The 22341-nt window shown below is 34.7% G+C and overlaps 1 protein-coding gene across 1 annotated transcript in view; it reads right to left on the bottom strand.

The window, feature by feature from the left end:
• DPP10 (dipeptidyl peptidase like 10) overlaps positions 1 to 22341 on the bottom strand; it is a 234574-nt gene that overhangs the window by 155198 nt on the left and 57035 nt on the right. Inside the window, exons 2-3 of the mRNA XM_087950143.1 lie at positions 21205 to 21319; positions 15719 to 15814 (exon numbers count right to left, since the gene is read on the bottom strand). Coding sequence (XP_087806269.1) covers positions 15719 to 15814; positions 21205 to 21319 — 211 coding nt within the window. The remainder of the gene's footprint in view (positions 1 to 15718; positions 15815 to 21204; positions 21320 to 22341) is intronic.

Raw genomic sequence — 22341 nt, 5'->3', positions numbered from 1 at the left:
TCTGCCAATCCATCCATCATCTTCTCTTTAGTTACCTCTAATGCTTCTGCCAGGATTGCTGTCATCATTTCAGCAAGGTTTTCACCCTTTTCTTCTTTATATTTTGAATCTAAGATAGAATTCTGATCTATCAATTTCCCATCCCAATGATTGCAGAGATCTGCCCTTATCTCTTTCCACTTCACTCAATTAGTTATCCATATCTCCAATCTTCTTATCTCTTTGTACATCTTGTTCTTCAATTTTCTTAATCCTGTCCTCATATTGCATCATCATCTGTTGAATATTTTCTATTTTTTCATCGATCTTTTCCATTCTTTGCTCAATATTCTCTGTTCTCTTTTCAATATTATCTGTTTTTACTTGTATCTTTTCAATTCCTTGCATAATCATCTGCAGTGTCACTTCTTTCTCCTTCTCTTGTTGTAACATCACCTGTATTAATCGTTGTCCTCCAGATGGTGAGAAAGAAGAAGTTGGGATTGAAGAAGCTGAGGCTGGTATTTTTCTGCTTATCTTAAAGTACAATAGAAAAATTGAAAAGAAAAAGCAAGAGCAGCCAATTGCCACTTCAGTAAAAATAATAATAATAATAATTAAATAAAAGATAAAAATAAAAATAAAAAAGTGAAGGGAAAAATCTTCAGGCACTTGAATACCTTAATCCAATTGGTTCCAATTATGTAGGAAAAAAGGAAAAAAAGAAAAAAATATAAAATGGAAAAAGGATGAAAAAAATAAAAAAAATAAGAAAAGATTTAAAAAGACAGAAATCTGTATATTCCCCTTGCCAAAGAAGTAAAACAAAGGGGGGGGGGGGGGTAGTCTTATTCTTGCATCAAAGGACTCAAGTCCAAATATAAAAATCCAACTGGGGGGGAATAGAAAAAAAAGGAAAGAGAAAATGCAATTCTGTCAACAAGCAAAACACTGCCACTATATGTTCAAGGCTCTTTACTAAATCAAAAAACAAAATTTCCAGTTCTCTTTTCAAGGTCACTTCAATCTTCTTTCTTCAATTTCAAATCCAGACTCCAGCTATCAGTAGTTCCACAGAAGAGCACCTGCATAAACAATCTACATGCTCTTCCCACTATCTTTTCAATGAAAAGCACAGAGTCCTTGAATGTAACAGCAAATGTATCAACAAGAAAGAAAGAAAGGAAAACAATGTATCCAAGCCTCCAGGTGGCAGCGCTACTTATTTCCCTTTCCTTTCCCTTCCCCTCTAATATTAAAATCAGGAATAAAAAAAAATAAAGAATCTAAAATTATTAAAAATAAAAAATCAAGAGAATAAAAAACTTTTCCAAAGAGTTATTTTAAAGGGAAAAAATTAAAATCAAAAAGGAAAGACCAGTCCAGTTTAAAAGTTAAAAAGTTTTAACAAAATCCAAAGTTCCAATAAAAAGAAAAGAAAAACCTTCAAGTTTAATTTGTGCTTAATCTTGCTGCTTGAGCACTTTTATCTTCACTTTTAAATTTAATTTTTAGTCTTTTAGGGTGTTCTCTCCAGAAAAAAATAAGTAGAAAATTATCTCACCAAACTGACACACTTTATTTCCAGCTTTCTTCCATTCCGGAGCTGTCCCAGCTTCAGCAGCTTTAATGGCTGCCTCTCCACCGCGGGGAAAAAAGGGCTTCTCCAGGATCTACCAGGGACTTTGTGATGTTCCTGGGATCGACAGGATGTGCCCTCCTCTGTCACTGTCTCTACGGGACAGTTTAGGTCCATTGGGACCGTCCTACAATGGAGATATCAGCAGCGATCTTAGACCTTAAATATCGCATGCTGTACCGCTGCGACGCAAGCTCCGCCCTCTCCTCCACTAACCGGTTCTGTGGGCATGGCCTAATTTGTGGGTGTGGCTTGGTGGTCATGTGACTGGCTGCTGGGCATAGCTTGTATGTAAATATTATAAATATTTATATAAATATTGAATTTTTTATAAAAAAAGAGCAATTTTTACCCAAAAATAGGCAAAGCAGGCAGGCAGATTGAGTTGCTCACAAAATTATTCAGTGATCTATCTATCTGCCATTGGCTAGCTCAGTCTTTCAAATTTGCTTGCCGTGAGCCTGCCCTGAATAATAGAACCTTCAGTCCTAAGGGAGGTTTGGCTGTGCTTAAAAGCAGAGCCGAAGATCTAAAGACTAGCTAGAAAACAAGAAATCCAACCATTTCCTGCTTCCTAGCTAATCTAAATCTCCCAGCACAGCAGAACAGCTGATGGACGGGGAGGGGGGAGATGAAAAAATAGCAACTTGGCAGGCAAGTTTGCCAGGTAAGGAGTGACTGGGCGGGGAGGGTTCCCGTGGGCCATGTGGGCGGTGCAGCCTTGTGTTCCCACACACCCTGGATTAATTGCTTTGGGGGGTGCTCTAGGGATGACATTTCTCTGCAGACCACCAAAATTTTCACACGGACCACCAGTGGGCCACGGACCCACTGGTTGGTAACCACTGATCTAGACTACTGGTCCTTCCAGAATCTGAGATTAGGACCTACCAATATAAGTTATCTAAGAATTAAACAAAGAAGTCTTCTTGGGCAACCTCTATGTCTAAAATCAGAACCATGCACTCCCATCTTACATTATCCATTTTGAATGTCTTTAACTCCATTTATACAACATGCTAAACTAAATCAAGTAGGGTACTGTGATTCGTGGTAAGCGAACCAAATCTGTTACAGGAGTTAAAAGCATTATTTTAGCCCTTACAAATTTAGTGACAGTTTAAACATTGGATGAATTAGGATGGGGAAAAGCTTTCAGTGACTTTGCTCTTGGTGGTGCTGACCTCAATTATACCATAGTGGATTATTTTTGTTTTGGAGGTTGTTGTTTGGAAAGCAAACATTAATAATAAAAAGGATGCCATTTTGGTATCTGTAAGTTCATCAAAAGTAGTCATTGTTCAATTGAAAGTTTTGGAAGATGGGATTTTTTTTTTCCCAGTACAGTTCCTAAGTGGGTTAAGCCTGCCATTTGAAAGTTTATAGCTTTCAACACAAGCTCTGTGTTGTGAAGAAAATATAAATATTGATGGAGCATTCTGTGTCAGAGGAATCTGACCTGAGTAATGATTAATGAAGCAGGTTTTAAAAGTATAACAGAAAGGATACTTATTTATAGTAATAAATAAAGCCTAGTATTTAGCTAGCTGAATTCTACCAGGAGAATCAAGCATTATGTGTTCTCTGTGTGTTTTTTAGGAAGAAAAGGAAGACACCTGAGATTTGCACTCTTAGATAAAGAGCAGGCAGAGCAACAAAGAGGGGTCACAAAGTAAATCTCTAATTCTCTATCTAAATCCCATTATCCTTTTTGTTGTTAGGTCATGGCTAAGGAGCTATATAGAAATTAAATTTTGAAGTTTACTGTCTGGGGAGGGGAAAGGGGGATTTCTCTCTCCCTCCCTCCCTCTCTCTCTCTCTCTCTCTCTCTCACACACACACACACACACACACAAACACAACACACACACACACACACACACACACACACACACACACACAGGGGGGAGGGAGAGAGACAGTGCAAGCATGAAGAGTATTGTCTGTGATTCTTTCACTATTGGTCTAAATGGGATTGAAGGATATGAAGATTAGATAGGGAGGCATGGCAAGGGGGGAGATGAAGTGGAAGGAGAGTAAATTTCAAAGGGGGAAGTCTGTCAATAAAGATCAAATAGAAAAATGAATAGGTGATAAATTACATGACTCTTGACTAACTCAACTTTCTTATGCATAATACTATAGAAATACTAGAGCTGCAACAATACGGTCATATACAAGTTTCCACATACTATTTAATATTTCAATATTTGGAACAATCAGAAGAAATAACAGCATAAACATATAGGTTATTACTTTAATTAAAAATAGAAGATCCACAATACAGCTTAAAGGAAGGTTGGGTTACTAATTTTGGGATTATCCAAATATAGGAGATAAATCAGCGAACCAGATGTAAATTTAACATCCAGTTCACCCGAACCAATCCAAACCAGTAGAATCCCACCCCTGGTTATATTCATATTCAAATGGGTTTTATTTCCAATTTTAATTATTATTAAGCATCTCTTACTTTGAATCTAATTCTTGACTATCTCTGAACATGCATGCACGTTGCTTTTGGACATTTTCCTTTCAATCAACAAGAAATTAATCCTAGCCAATTTATTTATGGCTAGTATAACTATTTGTGTAAATGTATGTATGTATGTATGTATTGGATATTTATATATGGCTGGATATTTGGATGGATGGATGGATATGGATATTTACTCTCCTTTCCCTTTAGTTTGCATTGTTAATTGTCTTAAAAATCAAATTCTTGGAAAATCAAAAACTAGTGATGTGGATATTGGAACAGAATGTATGATTTCTCTCCATGAGCTTAGACTGTTTTTCAGCACATATTCAAAATGGAACATGAATTACTATTTTCAGTTATTAGAGCTTGTCTGATGCCATAGCAATTGTGGATGTTTGGACTACATGAATTCTGACTGGCTACTTCATTGGTGATGTCTCAGCTTTTGTCTGTGAGTGTTGTCTTCCATGATTTCCATTATTCTATCTGATTCCCATTGTGAAGAAAACAGTCAAATCCTTTATCAATTTTGGCTTAAAGCTTGTGCACCTGGCTAAGTGGCTGCTTGCCCTGAATTTCTGACTGAGAAACTCCTTGTTGATTTCCCATCTCAATGCCCTATGACAGTCTGCTTGCTGATTCTACCACAGTTAAAATCATTTTTTTCCAGAGATTCATCCTCTTCATTCATGCCAAAATATTCTTAGTCCCTTTGTTCATTTTCATTTCTTCCATTCTATTGTATTTCTACAAACTCAATTCAATTCTATGTAGTTATTTTTTTAATGTCTTTAGAATTTCAGCAATCTCCTTTCTATTTACACCAGGGGGCGCCAACCTTTTGAACCTCAGGCACCACCAAACTTGTAATTTTAAATCCCAGGGACCACTAACCAGTTCTGGGGGTGTGGCCTAATTTGTGGGTGTGGCTTGGTGGTCATATGACTGACTGGGCATGGCTTGTATGTAAATGTTATAAATATTTATATAAATATTGGATTTTTTTATTTAAAAAAAGAGAGCAACTTTTACCCAAAATCAGTCAAAGCAGGCAGGCAGATTGAGTTGCTCACAAAATCATTCAGTGATTTATCTATTTGCCATCAGCTAGCTCAGTCTGTCACATAAAATTTGCTTGCCGTGAGTCTGCACTGAATAATAGAAGCTTCAGTCCTAAGGAAGGTTTGGCTGAGCTGAAGATCTAAAGACTAGCTAGAAAGCAAGAAATTCAACCATTTCCTGCTTGCTAGCTAATCTAAATCTCCTGGCACAGCAGAACAGCTGATGGTCGGAAAAAGGAAAAATAGCAATTTAGCAAGCAAGTTTGCCGGGTAAGGGAGGGTTCCCACAGACCATGTGGGCGGCGCAGACTTGTGTTTCTGCATAGCCTGGATTAATTGCTTTGGGGGGGGTGCTCTAGGGGTGAGAATTCTCTGTGGCCCACCAAAATTTTCTCATGGCCCACTGGTTGGCGACCGCTGATTTACACCAAATGTAGCATTGTAGCTAATAAAAGTATTATTACTGAGACTACTAAATCTAGATCCATAGGACTGCATCTGGAAATATCTAAATATGATCCAGATTTCTCTAGTATAATCCAACACAATCCAATACAATCCACTTAGAAAAGGACAGGTAGGCAACTCTGCTCAGATCTTCTTGGCTCCCTTTCAGAAACACACAAAATGCCATGCCTATAGTTGTAAATATTTACTTAGGAATATACCATACATATATGATATACAGTATATATATAGTATATATTCAAAAACACGTGGAAGGGATTGTGGCAATAATTAGATAAAGGGGGCATGTACATTTTTGTTATTTTCTTGATTTCCTAGTCTTAGACTTTTCATTTCTCAGATAGATCTGTCTCCAATTATGAATTCATTTTCCATTAGGGTTTATTTTAATTATTGGTTTTATTATCTGAATTCTAATTTAGTCATAAATTATTTTGTTGAACAAATTAATTCCTTCTGCTGACAATACCATTGGATCATAATTAAAAGTAACAATTGACATTAAAACATAAAAGATGATGAAATAAAACTGTTTTGCATACTCTGAGAATACATGTTTTTATGTCAAACATTACTTAGTAAAATTCATATTCCAAAATTCTAAAATGTGGGGAACAATAGAAGTAGCAGAAGTTATAATGATGAAAACAAATGTAAGCAGGGAAACATTTTGATTTATTTTTTAGATATACTTCTTAATGTAATTTCAGTGAAGTCAATTATGAATCTATTCATTGGATTGAAGATCCAATTCTAAAGTGTTTATTACAGAATGAGCCATCAAAACTGATAGCAAGACAGAAACAATTTGAGGATGGAATCTGTAATGCCCACTCAATAAAATAAAAAAAGCATTGTAATTTTATTTTTTACAACACTGCTTATTAGAAACTTTTTCAGAATGTAAGCAACAATTTATAAGGCTATAAAACATTTTCCTGTTCACTTACAAAATGACTAGGTTTAATGTAATGTTTGGTGGAGAGGCAAACATCAAATGTCTGAAATCCTTCACATATAGTTCCTTCACACATATTTAAAACAATCCAACCCTCCCTTCATTTTACAAATTAAGATAATAGTGGAACTAGGGGAGAGGATTCTCCAATTTTTGTTGGAAAGATGCAAAATAACCAACAAAAGAGGAAGACTAATTTACAAGCTGCATCTGGAAAAACTACAGCAAAAACTACTGCAAAGAACAAAAAGCATAGCTCTTGCATAAAATCTATTATTTAAAATAGAGTAGCTTACTGGGGAAAGTATATTTCAGTCAATATTTTCCATAGTAAATTTCCCACAATGCATTATATGGGTTTTATACCATAAGGCAAATTACACCAACTTTTTCTAGATAGAAGCCACAATTCCATTTCCTACATTATCTTCTCTTATAACTTATCCACTGTCTGGTTGTTCTGCTGCCAGACAAGTTGCTTTTGAACATATCAGCTTTTTGAAGTAGGCCAAACCAAACAGACATCACAAAGACGATCAGAACTCTATTGTTCTGATAGGAAAACTGAGTCTTGAAAGCCTTAAAAAGTTTTTTTCTGCCCCCTCTTAACTAAAGAGAATCAAAAGGTAAAGGTAAAGGTTTCCCTGACAGTCGTGGCTAATTCCAGGGCACAGTGCTCATCTTCGTTTCTGGGCCGAGAGAGCCAGCATTATCCAAAGACTTTTATGTAGTGATGTGTCAAGCATGGCTATATGCCAAAGGCACATGGAACACTGTTACTTCCAAGTGAAGTGATACCTATGTCAGGGTTCCAAGTAATCCCCTAACTAAGTAAGACTCCGAGGCAGGCAATTCTTCAAAGCTCCGTTTTATTAGAGATGTCATATTGGCACATCTGGGAAAACCCGAATCTGAAAGCTCCCAGGTTTTCCCCACCCAAAGAGAAGTCAAAGTCCCTTCCCCTGCACCACATGTCTATCGCATGGTCCAATCAGTCTACCGTCCCAACTGGAGATGCCTCCCAGTCACACCTCTCCAGGTGCAGGCTGATGGTCCTTGACTCCCAGAGAAAAGAGTGTTGTTGTGACTCCCTATCTCTACCCACTCCATGCAATCCCCCTCCCAGTTTGCCACAGCAGGCCTATGCACTAACTCTGGCAGCCCTGAAGATCCAAAAAGAAAGAAGGCCTGTTAATCTACTTGCATTTGGATGCTTTCAAACTGCTAGTTGAGTCAGGAGGTATCAAATTTTTCAACTTTCAGTTTCCAAATATTGGAGGTGCTCAAAGGTTCTGACAGGCCTTGGGGATTGTAAATATATTTTGGTTACTTTAAGATAATTTAGATGTGCTTGGTAAGTAACTACATAAATATAATAACTTTTTTTTTAAAAAAATTGTTCATTTGGGGGCAAGAATGGAAGCTCATCCCATTGCAAAGAACTTGAGTCTCAAACCAAGGCTGTCAGCTCTCCAGCTGACAACTCAGCATCTTTAACAACTAAGCCATCTTCCTCCCATCAAAAAGAATCAAATCAGGATTATTTTAAGTTTCATATTCAACCCCTGTTCTCAGGGAATGGTGCAGCAAGTGTCCAAATGGAATCAGATGTTGACACAAACTTGTAGTTTTATATAAATAAATATATTTTACAACTATACATACAGCAAATTAGATAGTCAGGCAAACAGGAGCACCCTATGGTAAATCACAGAGCACAGAGGGCACACAGAAGAAAAAGGCAGGGAAAAACAAGGGAAACTCCCCCTCCACACCCATATCAACCAATTAAGAGTGCAGATTGCCTCCCGCAGGAGCCAGCACTCTGGTACCAATCAACCACAACTGTGTGTTCAGGCTCACTGCACAAAACCTTGCTCCAGCTACTAAATTTAAATATTTAACACCTCTTCTTTCCCAGAACTAAGTTGATGTGTCTTTGTTTGTTTATTAATCTTTAGTGGTAGTCTGACTCCAATGACTTAGGGTGGTTACACTATTTTTAAGAAAGAAAAGAAAAGCAACATAAGGATAGAATTTTTTTAAAAAAAAAAACATTGGACAAGTGGGAGGATAATACCAAAACCAAACCATTTCATTTAGTTAACATCCTGCATTCCTTTTCAATGTTACCTCTAAGTGCTTCTACAAGAAGGCAAAAATAGTGATGTTGCTCTCTATCTGCCCTCACTGTCAAAGTGACCTTAGGGCAAGTTTTATGCTTCACTTCCACAATACAATTTTCCATGTTATGCTCAAGTGCTCATGTTTGATTTTGATAGCATACTTCAATTTCTTTCAGTGCACTGACTCAGAGGCACTGTCTTTGATTGAGTCAGTGCTTACCATAGGCTCTGATGTGCTTTAAAACTACCTTTATTGTGAAGGTTGCAATAGCAAAATATATTGTAAATATAAAAAAAAACCTTTGTTCAAAAGTTGGAAGAGCAACTTTTTTAAAAAACAAGAACAAAAAACTACTTTCTCTGAGACATCTGCTATTTCCTTTAAGTAGAACTACCTTTGACGATGTATTGAAAACTGCACCTGGCATGAAACGTTATACTTTGGAAAGGGAGATGGGTGGCATTTAAATTTAATAATATAAATTGGGTTTGGTTTTATGACTTTTTATTGTGTTTACTGAAAGGCATCTAAAACACATTAGTAGAGGTAGCCTAGAGATATTGGCAAATAAATCATTGGCAAATAAATTAAAAGCCACTTGTACTATAGGATATTGATTTTAAAATGAAGAGTTCATACTCTCATAGAACATACAATAACAAGGGACCTTGGAGGTCTTCTAGTCAATCCCTTGCTTGAGCAGGAGACCCTATATTATTTCAGACAAGTGGCTGACCAGTGTCTTCTTAAAAGCCTCCAGTGTTGGGGTACCTACAACTTCTGAAGGAAAAGCATTCCACTAGTTAATTGTTCTAAGGAAATTTCTCCTTAGTTCTAAGTTGCTTCTCCCCTTATTTTCCATTCATTGTTTCTTGTCCTGTCTTCTGGTGATCTCTCAAATGAATTTCAAGAACATCAAAATGGACCAGGCACTTGAACAACTGGCTTAGAAACAGTAGAACTCATGCATGGTTATGTGAAAAGAACAAGAGGAGGCAACTGATGAAACATGTAGCAATTATTATCATGCAAATGCTGCAATGATAGATATTGGCATCAGATATTGGGGTGAAAAATGTTAGGGTGGCTTTTGTGCGATGATATCACCATACATATGTCATTTGGTTTCTGGATGAAGTATTGGATCCATTATATATAAGTTTTACAAAGCAATGGTTGTAATATACTATAATTTCTGAAAATGAAATTTTCTGTATTCTTTTAATAGTCTAAACCCTTTATAAGTTTAAGTCTTCTGATAACCATTTTAATAGCTCATTATTCAGTGCAAAGCTGAGTAATGTCTATTTCCACTTGTCTGGATATTCCATTCTTATCTTTCATTGTGGCCTTAATTTCAAACATTTTGTATCACTTACTGACAACATTTTAATTTTTCACTTTTAATTAAATATTAAAAATCAATACTACTAAATGTAGAAGCATCCTCATTTAACATCTTCAAAGGTTTGGCATATATATCTATGTCTCTTTCCAGAATCACATTAGTGAACATGGGATGATCTAATGGAATTTAATTAAAGCATAAAAAGATACAGACCACAATCCAGACAGCCCATTAACTTGCTCTCTGGAGATTGAGTATGCAGAGCCAGGCTTTAAATATTGCTTGTTCAGAATATTAGGCAGCAATACCTGCAAACCACTTGTGAAAATATTTGTGTCTGTTTGGTCAGCAAGAAAGGAAAGAGAGATATTGGATACAAATTAAGCCTGTTTCAATCTAAAGTCTTTTGGGCATTGGTTGGGATAATAATGCCTGAGATGTAGTTAATATACTAATGTTATTAATTATCATGCAATATTATTAAGAATGAATGTATCTTAAATGTACTCATGAGAAAAAGAAATGTAAAGAGAACAGAGAGCAGGGAATTTATCTTTTTGTCTACAAACTTTATGTCCCTGTTCAGAAGGTGACTTTGGAGAGTTAATTTAACCGTAGAGATTCCCTAGTTGTCAGCCCCTGCTTACTATGTTTAGCCACATGTCCATGTTATGTTACATCCATGCTCACATAGTTATACCCAAATGAGACAACTCACCACAGCCAACTTGCCATGGCCAACTCGCTGCAGAACAACTCGTCACAGCCAATTTGCTGTGGGACAACTTGCTGCGAGACAATTTAACAATTCTATTTAATTATTTAAAATGAATTAAAAAATATTTTATTTTTTGCAATTCACATTTAATTCTGTTCCTCCTTTTGCATCCTTTCTTTAATGATTCTATTCCACTATTTCTTTGATATTAGTGTAAAATCAAATATTAAATATTAAATATTTAAATCAAATATCAAATATTAAAGTTTAACCTCTTATTTCAATGGCACTGACTCCAATACCAGACAAAAGTTTGTAGAACAGCAAAGGACAATTAACAGATTAATATAGAGTGAGAAAAACCAAGAATAAGATTCATCGTACTACACTCGTTAAAAGTGTGGATTTTGAATTCTTAACATTAAATTATATTATTGAGCAGTAATAGTACATAGAATTGGTGAATAAGCAGCAATGGTAAATGTGACAAGATATAACCATAACAGAAGTTTAACCAAATTTAAGTAAGAATGGCTACCCTCTATATTACCCAATACCCAGGAACTCGGATTCAAACATTGGGAAATATGTCTTCTATGAAGAATAAAAAGACTAATTAAAAACAACAGGTGAAATGACTTAAATAGATGTAAGCAAAAAAATTTAAATATTTAACATTAAATATTAAAACATACCATAAATATTTAATTAGTGGTTAGAGGTTTGGGAAAAAGAATGGAAGGGGGAATGAGTCACCAAAATGTCTCTTCACAATGCTTTTACTTCTGTCCTATTTTCATTTTGCCTTTTGTATTTTTATTCTTAACTCTTTTGTATTATTTAAGCTTACCCAACATAACAACAAAAAATATAAATACTCCATTCATTTAAAGAAGACAAAACCACAAGTATGTTTGGCCTAGAATTCTACAGCTCACCTGAACATGTCTTTCTTTATCAAAAATATTTAACTGGTACTCTAAGTTTACGAACCCCTCCTTGCTGTGACACAAAATGAAGGTGGTTGACTTTCAAATGCTAGACAAGCACAAAGCATCTAGAAATATTATTAACTGTATTAATTCAAACATAGGAGAGGACTACGAGAAATGTGTCTCAGTTTTTAAATACTTAAATTCAGCAACTACTTTTGTAAGTACAAAACTTCTGTGTATGTTAATAAACATATATACATATGTTATATGTTTATATTATAGTACATATATTAATAAATACACACACATACACACACACTAAGAGCACATACAGGTAGTCCTTGACTAATGACCATTTGTTTAGTGATTGCTTGAAGCTATCACCAAAAGTGATCTATGATTGGTCTTTGCACTTACAACCATAGCACCAGCCCCAGAGTCATGTATCAAAAATTTGGACCCTTGGCAATCAGTGTGTAAGTTACATTGGATGCATCATCCTGTGGTCACACGATTGACATTTGCAACATTCCCCAGCCATCTTCCAAGAAGCAAAGTTAATGGGGGAAGCTGGATTTGCTTAGTAGCCATGTGATTCACTTAATAAACATGGTGATTTTCTTAATGACCATGCAGTTACCTTGCTTAACAACAGAAGCTCTTGTCCCAATTATGGTCTTAAATTGAGGCTACATACGCATTCATTTTGTGTATAAACTAACTAACACCTGAAAACAATCAGTGTTTTGAACAAAAAAATTAAGTACTTTGAACTAGAATACTTTTCACTGAAAAACATTCCACTTATTTTAACTCATATAATTTCCTTTAAAAATGTTCATAGTGAATTATTATTGCTTTATAATTACTAGAATACAATGAAATGCATGTTTTTTAATACCGTGAATGCAACATAAATTATGAAGAAAGCAAATTAAAAGAATCCTTTCAAAAGTGTCAGGTTTGAATAATCAAATCCATTTATCTATTCCACAAATTAAGGTAACATTAGTAATATTCATTGTTTATCATATTAGTACACAACTATACATTCAAGTCTTATGATGCAATACATTGAAATCAAAACTGATTTTTAAAAGATCTCAATGTATTCTCTATTTCATTATAGGTACTGGTACTATAAGATCACTAAATGGAGAAGAAAGAATATATTATTATTGTAACTAAAGAAAACAAATATGGAAATTGTTAGCAGAATGAGTGATGAATATTATTTAATAATTTTTGAATTTAATTTTAGTGTCAATGTTGTAATTTGGTATTATAGCAGAGCTTATACCATGAATGAGGGTATCATTGTATTTCCACTACCATTTCTTTGCAGCTCTTTTTTTAGTCCTATCACTAGTTATAGGTTAAGTAATTAGTCATTTTTTTAATCTACAGTCTTGATGACCTTTAACATGTTTTATATGAAACATATCCAATTGTTTCACGTAGCACATCTTCTCTGATTTATGTATTTTATTCAAGGCTCTCTAGTTGCCTAAATATTATTCTCAATCATTTTTGGACTCCTTTTTCAGTAAATCACTTCTCTTTTTTATTTATTCTCTGTTCTCAGACTGCTTTTTACCCTGGGGCATAGAAAAGTAACATTATCCAAAAAATGTTTTGTAAATATTGCCATTTTTACAGAATTTAGCAAAACATGCACATGATACTGGCTCTCCTAAAGGTACTTTCTACTGAATGCATTCAGATTTTTTTTTCTTTAAACACTAATATTTAGTTTTAATCATTTCCAAAAGTAATTGTGTTTCATTTTTCTAATTTGTTTGTGTGCAAGTGCTCTGACAGGGAAATAATCCAAGAGAGAGACTTGGATAAAAACTTTGTTTTCCTTGCATTTTGGAATGGTAAAGCAATTCATTCCCTATTCTATTATTTTTGGGAAACATACATAAAAATGGCAAAAAACTGGAAGACGGGGGAAAATCAAAACAGTAAGGTAGATGCACAATTATTAGTTACTTATGATGAATGAAACACCATTGAAGACATTTCTGTTATTAATTCAATTAGCACTAAAAGTCCCAAAAACCAAACAGTAAAGGATGATAGATGAAAGAGCCAACAATGGCAGAGCAGAAACTGTAGAACATGGTGTATTTTCCAAGCATACTTTCCAAATGTTCTTCCAAATATCAGAAACCTGGCTAAATTAGAAAGAAAAAGTAGCTAGGTACACTGGCATATAATTCAAATTATAGCATAATCCCTCAATATTTTCCTATTATTATTATTTATATAAAGGCTTGATACAAAACAAGTGAAAATACAAATCAATCCAATTTAATAGCAATAAATTAACCCAGCAAAACAAATGTAAACATTAAATAATCAATGCAACAGTGGTACTTTTCAAACTGTAATAATAATAAATTTAATAATAATAGAATAATAGAATATTTAATTAATAATTTAAAACTGGCATAAATCTAAACCAGAGGTCTCCAACCTTGGCCCTTTAAGACTTGTGGACTTCAACTCCCAGAACTCTGGGAGTTGAAGTCCACAAGTCTTAAAGGGGCCAAGTTTGGAGACCCCTGATCTAAACTGTAAAATGAATAAGATTGGAATCAAACAACAGGCTCATAGGCCATTAATTAACCCAGTAAAAAAAATAAATTATTTTAAATGGTATCTCATTTCCACAGAGATGAAGAGAAGATGGAAGCTAATTTCAGATTTGGGTAAATTAATTAACATAATTAATTGGAGATACTTGATAATACTAGTAATATTTTGTAGCTGTCATCTACAAAACTGTAATTCTTACTTGCTTTTTACTTTCCTCACTCTATAAAAATGAGTTAAATATCAATTAAGTCTTTCTGATCTGTATATTTGAATTGAGAGAACAAAGAGGCTCTACATGCTGTTCTCTAGACAGGTGAGGAAGGCCAGATGAGGAACTGATATAGGGAAAGGAATCATTAAAATAAAAGATGAAGACAAAAGTGAACTACTTGGACAGGATTGGTTTGGTTAGGGAGACTGAATAAAGATTATTGCTTGTAATCTACCAGGGATTAAAACTTGGGTCAGAGTTACGTTGCAGGATTGAGTAATTATGGGAGAAGAGTTGGAGGAGAGAATAGGTAGTCATCTTAAAACCATTATATAGTGACCATTCAAAGCTACAATAGCAGCGGAAACAGTGACTTATGACCGTTTTTCACACTAACAATCATTTCAGCATACCACAGTCACATGATAAAAATTCAGGCCCTTGGCAACTGGTTCATATTTATGATGCTTGCAGTGTCCTGAGGTCATTTGATCACCTTTTGTGATCTTCTGACAAGCAAAGTCAATGAGGAAGCAAGATTTGCTTAAAACCATGTTACTAACTTAATAACAGCAGTGATTCACTTAACTGTGGCAAGAAAAGTCATAGAATGGGGCAAAATTTACTTAACAACTGCATAGTCTTGCCTAGAAATGGAAATTTTGGAGTCATCTGTGGCTGTAAGTCGAGGACTATCTGTATAACAATACTAAATAGAGGTGGAAAGATACTGCAGGACAGGTTCCAGGGTAATATTAGTCCTTTAACTTTGTTAATGAATAAGGCAATTGCTGGGGCATATAAATTTATAAATCAAACTTATTTATAAATAGATTAACATCTATATTAATATACGTTTGTGTGATGCCTCTTTATGCTACTATATTTTAATATAATATACATATTATATATACTTGCCTACCTTAAAAGGCTGATTATCACTATCTCTATCAAGAGTTTGGCATTGGACCTGCTTAGAATCTACCCACAGAAAATATAAGGCTAGTTGATTTCCTAAATATGATTAAATAAATATTTAAATGTTTAATTCAAGAAAGCTTAAATCTATCCAGCATTTAATAAGCAGCATTCTACATTTATAACATACTCTTTAAATGTACATTAGTAAAAAATAATTCATTTTTCGTATTTTATTTTCAAAGTGCTTGTCCAACATATTCAACATACCATTCATCCATTTGGCATCTGGATTGTGAACTATAAACTCTTTTCTGAAGAGATCTTCTAAAGACAATCTTGTTTCTGAAGAGTTTGACAATTCATCTGCAATAAAAAGCAAAATTTTAATTTAAAAAAACTATTTATTTTAAAGCACAGAATTCAAAGATAAATCTTTACTTAAAATACTGATATCCCTTCCACGTTTTCAAGTAATGTTTATTTGTACATTAATTCATGAAAAAGGATTATCAATCAATCTGTAAAGGATAAATTCCCATGAACCCAATGACCATAATTCAAACAAGTTAAAGTTTCTTGCCATAGACTCAAGTTCATCAGTAAGCTAGCATAGAACAGATCACATGTATGACTGTATTCACACAATAAAATAATGTTATAGTATAAAACATAATACAATTTATTTGATGTTAGATAGGCATATCTTCAAACTTGGCAAGTTTAAGACTTGTGGACCAACTCCCAGAATTTCTGAACTAATATGACTAGAGGAGGAATTCTGGGAGTTGAAGTCCACAAATCTTAAAGCTGTCAAGTTTGAAGACCCTTGGCATAAGGTATGAATTCAGCTACTTGGCTTATTTATGATTAAATCAATATCTGATTTAAGAATGATGTGTGAATTTTGTTGAGCCAGTTGAGAGGATGCAATTACTCTTTGACACTGTAAAATCACTGTAAAACCAATTTACAAATGTATTTTTGGGTGTGTACTGCTGATCAAATTAGCAGAAAAACATAAGGGGTTATCATGTGCTTATAAACTTGGCCAAAATGTCAGGAAATCCCTGACGTTCTTGCAACAGCTCAATGATTTTCATATAAAGTTTCAGTTTCAAAGTCTTAAAGGGTCCCACTTTTATAAGATGCATTTGGCCATTTTCTGTTGAAGCAAATGAAAAATGAAAAATGAATAATCCTTTCAAAATATTTTTCTGGGAAGGCTGTAGGGGTTTTACATTGTCTTACACCTTTAGGTTCTCTTTTGTATGAATAAAGTTGAAGGGAGAGATATGAAACATAGTCAGGTAATCTGGGGAAGTGGACTTTGATCTGATCTGAGGCAAAATCAGATGCAAACTGCACTTGGTTTAGATCAGAAGCATAGTGGGGAAGTCAGATAATGAAGCTTTTCCCTGCAACTGAGAGAAAGTGAGATCCGCTTTGCAGAACATACTGGTTAATATTTTAATATGTTGTGACTTTTATAGAATTCCCACATGCCATTCCCTGGGTAGCCAGATGTATGTATCATCAGAAAAAGACTCTAGAAATAATGTTTGTCATAGCTATTGTTGCACAGATAACCAGCAGAATTTGATTACTATTAGCACTTTATTACCTTAGAATACTGTATTCAGCTGATTTAATTGAAGGTTTAATTCAATGACAGTCAATATGTGTCTTATTTAGTCCAATATATATTATGCAAATGTATTGTAACAATTGAGTTTTATTTTATTTTATTCTTCAATGTTGCTCAAGGCCCACAATAGACTGCATCTTCAGCTAGTTCTACTGCATGCTTCACTTCAATTAGGAAGATTTACCAAATTCTTTTTAACAGATTTTTTCCACTAAATTTTACATTTGGGGTAATTTATTCCAACTAGGATTTACTCTTTGAAGAAATGGTAAGAGGGGATAAAATAATTCTGACAAAATTGATTTGGAAATCCCCATTATGATATGTCACTATTCAAATTTTGGCCCAGGGGGTTAATCCCCACACATCCAGATATAAATATATACAGTACATTTACAAAGCAACACAATCTTGTTTTGCTTAAGTGCTCATTATGTAGTCTTCAATGCAATTGTTGGCTTTCCTCTGCCATTGAATAAGAGAAAGAGTAAAGGTCAGTAGGATGCTATACATGAACTCATGAAACACAGAAGTTTTATAAATTATGAAACTTTAATACTCATTGTGACAGATGTCCCTCAGGTGGCCCTCTGTCTCCCAGTATGTTAATACTCTAAAGGTCATGAGAAAGCTAATTTTAATTTGATATTTACTTGCTCTGCTTTTCTCAAGGCATCTGAACTAGGGGTGGGATTCAATTTTTTTAACAACCAGTTCTGTGGGCATGGCTTAGTTGGTGGGTGTGGCTTGGTGGGCATGTGACTGGGTGGGCATGGTCAACTCAACATCACTCATGTCAAGGCGTGCTTCTCCTCACCTGGCCTCTCATGACAGTGGGGATGCTGCAACGGTCGTAAGTGTGAAAAACGGTTATAAATCACTTTTTTCAGTGCCACTGTAACTTTGAATGGTCACTAAATGAACTGTTGTAAGTCATGGATTACCTGTACAAAAATACAAAAAGCTTCTTTGCTTGCAAAAAGCTGCCCTAAATACCAATCATTAGATTAAAAATACCTGCAAGCCAGAGTTCCAAATCAGGGAGGGGTGCCAGAGCACCTTGAGGAATTAAAATAGATAAAATGCAGTGATAACTATCAAGCAGCCAACTCTTGCTCATAAAGTGAAACCCTTTAGCAGAGAGGTCATTTAAGCTCTCCAGAAAAAGCACACCCAGGAAAAGCAATCCTTAGATCCGTTTACACCACTTAAAAATATCAGCTGGTCTCACTCATCTCACAAGATATCCTAAGGAAATCATCCAGGTTTAAGGAAAGGTCTCATGCCCCCCAGAAAGGCAGTAAAAAAATCAGTGCCAAGCTTGCATCCTGCCTCTTGGAAGTACAACCCAAAAGGACAGTGCCAGATACCACTAAAGCAGTGAAGGAAGACTCCCTCCTCAAATAGAAAAAGAAACTATGAGGCAGGAAAAAATTCAAACACAATACAAATAATTAAATCACAACAGTAGCTGTTGCTTGTTAAACCAATTATCAGAACAAATAGACACAGGAACTAGCCAGATTTCTCAACCCAGTTTCTTTTCAGGAAGAGTTAATCTTTTTCCTTCCAAACAAAGCTGAATAGGGAAAATTATCCCATCAATAAACACAGGATTAAATGTCACCAAGCACAGAATTAAACTTCACCAAAAACCAGTTTTAGACCAAAACTCAGAAAGGATATGTAAACTCACGTTTGAATGTCAATCTTTCTAGCTAGCCAAGAAGAAGTATTTCCAGGGGAACATTTCCTCCCAACAGCACTGTAAAAAGCTTAAAAACCTTCTCCTTTAAGTATCAAGAAAAGAAAAAAAAACCTCCTTCGGAGACAGTAAGTCTAGGCATATTGCCAAGAATGTAATAAGGGTGGAAAAAAGCAAAAGGAGATTTCTTCTAACTATCAAACTGCTCAGAAAGTTAACTGGGGTTCTGTAGAACTGGTCAAAACCAGTTGAATCCCACCCCTGATCTGAACTCTCTGACAAGAATTGCATTTCTATACAAAATTAAGGCAGTAACTTAAGCAGAAAATTAGAGGCAAAGTACAAGGTGAGATATTACACCTCTGTTGTGCAAACTACACAGGTTCCCATTTTCCTTACAGGTGCAATTCAAGGAGCTGATTATCACTAAAGCCCTACATGGCATAGGACCAGATTATCTGCAGGACTTCTTCTCAAAAAAAATACCTGTGTTTTCATTTATGATAACAAAAAGTAGCAAAGCCCTGAAAAATGAACGCTGTGCAAGAGAAATACTTTTATCTATTAATCAAATGCTAGCAGGTTTCTCAAGATAGTGATATAAAAATTCATCCAGTGTTGGCTATAAATCGCTAGCGCGAAATGCTCCTGTACGCTATTCATTGCAATTTAACTACATTTTAGGGCAACTGGGAAAAGAAAACTTTTTAAGTATTCCAATCATTACTCATTGACTGTAGCAATTCTAACTGCTCTAAGTCTGCATATAATAAGTATAAATAATTAAGGACCTAGTACCTAAAAAGAAAGAAAAAGATATATTGCTTTTTATTATTTTACTGATCTCCAGATAATAGAATTGGGGTTTACTGAGCTTGCTATACTGTGCAATAATTTGGCAGTTCTTCCCAGAACTGTGAGATGATTTGCTATATATCTCATACTACTAATTCAAACTTATTTTCATCCTTCATTTATCCTTTCTTTCCTATACACTGAAAGTTTTACTTGTCCAGATTTATTTTTACTTGTTCGTACTCTAATAATCCTGACCATATTTATTTGGGAAAAGAAAGAAAAGTTTTCTCTTCTCTTCTAGCCATTGCTTAAGAAGGAAAACTTCAGCCAAAGCTCAATTACTTTGTTTCCTCTGCCTTGTGCTATTGCAGGGCTTCCCAACACTCCCGGGTTGTGGCTGGTTTGGAACCGGATCACAGAAGCAGCAAGTGAGCAATCATGCATGCGCAGTTCCATTCGCACATGCAATGGGCAGGCAAGCACATGTATGCAGCTCCATTTGTGTGAACGGCAGGCGTGCATGCCTGCTTCTTGTGTAAAGCAGCTGCACACACTTGCTGCTCACACAGAACCATCCCCTTTTCCACTCTCCCCCGTGGTCTACAAAGCCAGAAAAGTTGGAGACTGCTGTGCTATTGGACTGATTAGTGAGCTTTCAATTCCCCATTGCTATGAGACAAAATGCCCTTATCCACTGTCCAAACAAGATGAGCAGCAATAGGGATTTAATAGGGAAGCAGTTAACAGGGTCCAAAAGATCAAAATGACCATTGCAGCAGCACAGTCACAACCCTGCCACCTTTATATATCATACAAATATATAAATGGGTGGGAATTTGATACACTGCTGAAACTACCGCATTGATCCTCCGTAGATGCCACTGGAATAGGACTTTCAGTGATGGGAGGAAAACTCTTTTAGCTATACCTATCTCTTAGCACTCTTCACTACTTTAACTGAAGAACTAATACCATGGCATAAATTAAACAAACAAAATGTTAAAAAGTTTTGATATTTATGTAGTTACTTACCAAGCACATCTAAATTACATTAAAGTAATAAAAATATCTTTATGATCCCCAAGCCATGTCACAACTTTTGAGCACTCCTGATGTTCAGAAATTGAAAGTTGAAAAATTTGGCATGCCCTACAAAGGGCAGTCATTTGCCATTTATGTTTCTTTACTGTTTTGCATATTTACAATAGGGCAACATTGAGCATAGTGTTACAGTTTCCTGACCATTGCTTTGTAATTGTCTTAGAGATGCCTTCGCATTTTTAAGGTGTTTTCTAGAGTTGCTTTAAATCACAAAAATCTGAGCTGTGGGAATAGGTTGTGCATGATGAGATGTGGAATATTTATGGGCACATGCATAATTCCAGTTTCTGACATCAATGGATAATCAATAGTCTTCACTGGTCAACATTTTATCCTACCACATTCTATAGCATGATTATCATTACTATAACATATGGAATTTGTTAACTTACATAGCAATATATCTCACTGAGTTTCAGCTATTTATATATTATGTTAGACTGAATACAAACAATTTAGAGTTTAAATATTCAAAACAAATAAGTAATAAAAATTTATTACTACCTGGTGTTAAAAGAATTACGGACATGGTGATCAGTGAACATACAACTAGAATCACCAGCAATGCAATTGCTATTCCCTTCCAGTTCCTCTGTGGTGGGCTGTTGCTTCCAAGTTCCTGGAAAAATTAAAAAAAAAAAGGAATTTGCTTTATGATTACATATTAAATATGAACCATAAAATAAATTATTTTATGCATTGTTGTAGTCACAGTGTAAAAGTTGATTATTTGATTTTCCATCACAGCAGTTTATTTTATTATTTAAGGTATGTCATTTTTACTTTTGTTTTAAAAAAAAATCATATATTTTTATAGCTTTCTCTATTTCTTATAAGCACATGCATGCACAGAAAACAATTAGATTGATTGTACAGATATTGTATAAAATTTAAATTGTAGGTGGTACTTTAATGTACTGAAGTTAAACTCAGGACATAAGATAGATTCTACAAGATAATTAGGCAAATAAAACTTCCTATTCAGTATCAAAAGTAGCTACAGTATATTTGAATATTCAGTTTTAAGTTTAGGAATAGTTCTTTACCTTAACTATACCATACTTCTGAATTACTTCATTATTATTTTAAACATTGACATTTCTGATTAACAGTGCTGAAAGACTTGTTTTTTTAATGCTGTCACATTTAAGTACTTCTACTAGAGGAAAGTATATCGCAACTCCTATTTTAACACTGGAAATTTGTTTTTTAAAAAAATAGTAAAAGAAATATAAACTAGAATTTGCACTGTTACTCCACGTTTCAATGTGGCAACATAAGGCTGAGTAACACAAAATATATTATAACTACTTTTTTGTTCATATCTTGATCTGACTCAATGGGATGTCTCATCTTGAGGAGGCCTATTGGTCTAGCTCAGTCTGAATAATGTCAGAGAAGAATCATTCTTCCTTCAGAAAAAAGGGCTGACTGCCTGAATCACACTTTGGTGTGCCATTGTGCCAGAAATAGCTTCTGTACATAAAGTATATCAGCAAAAAGTTTTGAGTGACTAAAGCTCCACAGTTCCTTCTTCTTTTGGTTAGAGGTGTTTTAAGATATGTATCTAATAAATATATACATGTAATAATGTTTACACATTTATGAATTAAATGTAATGATCGTGCTAATGTTATTAAT

The sequence above is a fragment of the Notechis scutatus genome, chromosome 1 (genome assembly GCF_049901735.1).
Source record: "Notechis scutatus isolate UNSWTSFEM ecotype Mainland chromosome 1, rNotScu1.2, whole genome shotgun sequence".
In the NCBI taxonomy this organism is placed as follows: domain Eukaryota; kingdom Metazoa; phylum Chordata; class Lepidosauria; order Squamata; family Elapidae; genus Notechis; species Notechis scutatus.
Note: the sequence above shows the minus strand (reverse complement) of the source record. Positions and strands in the feature narration are given on the sequence as shown.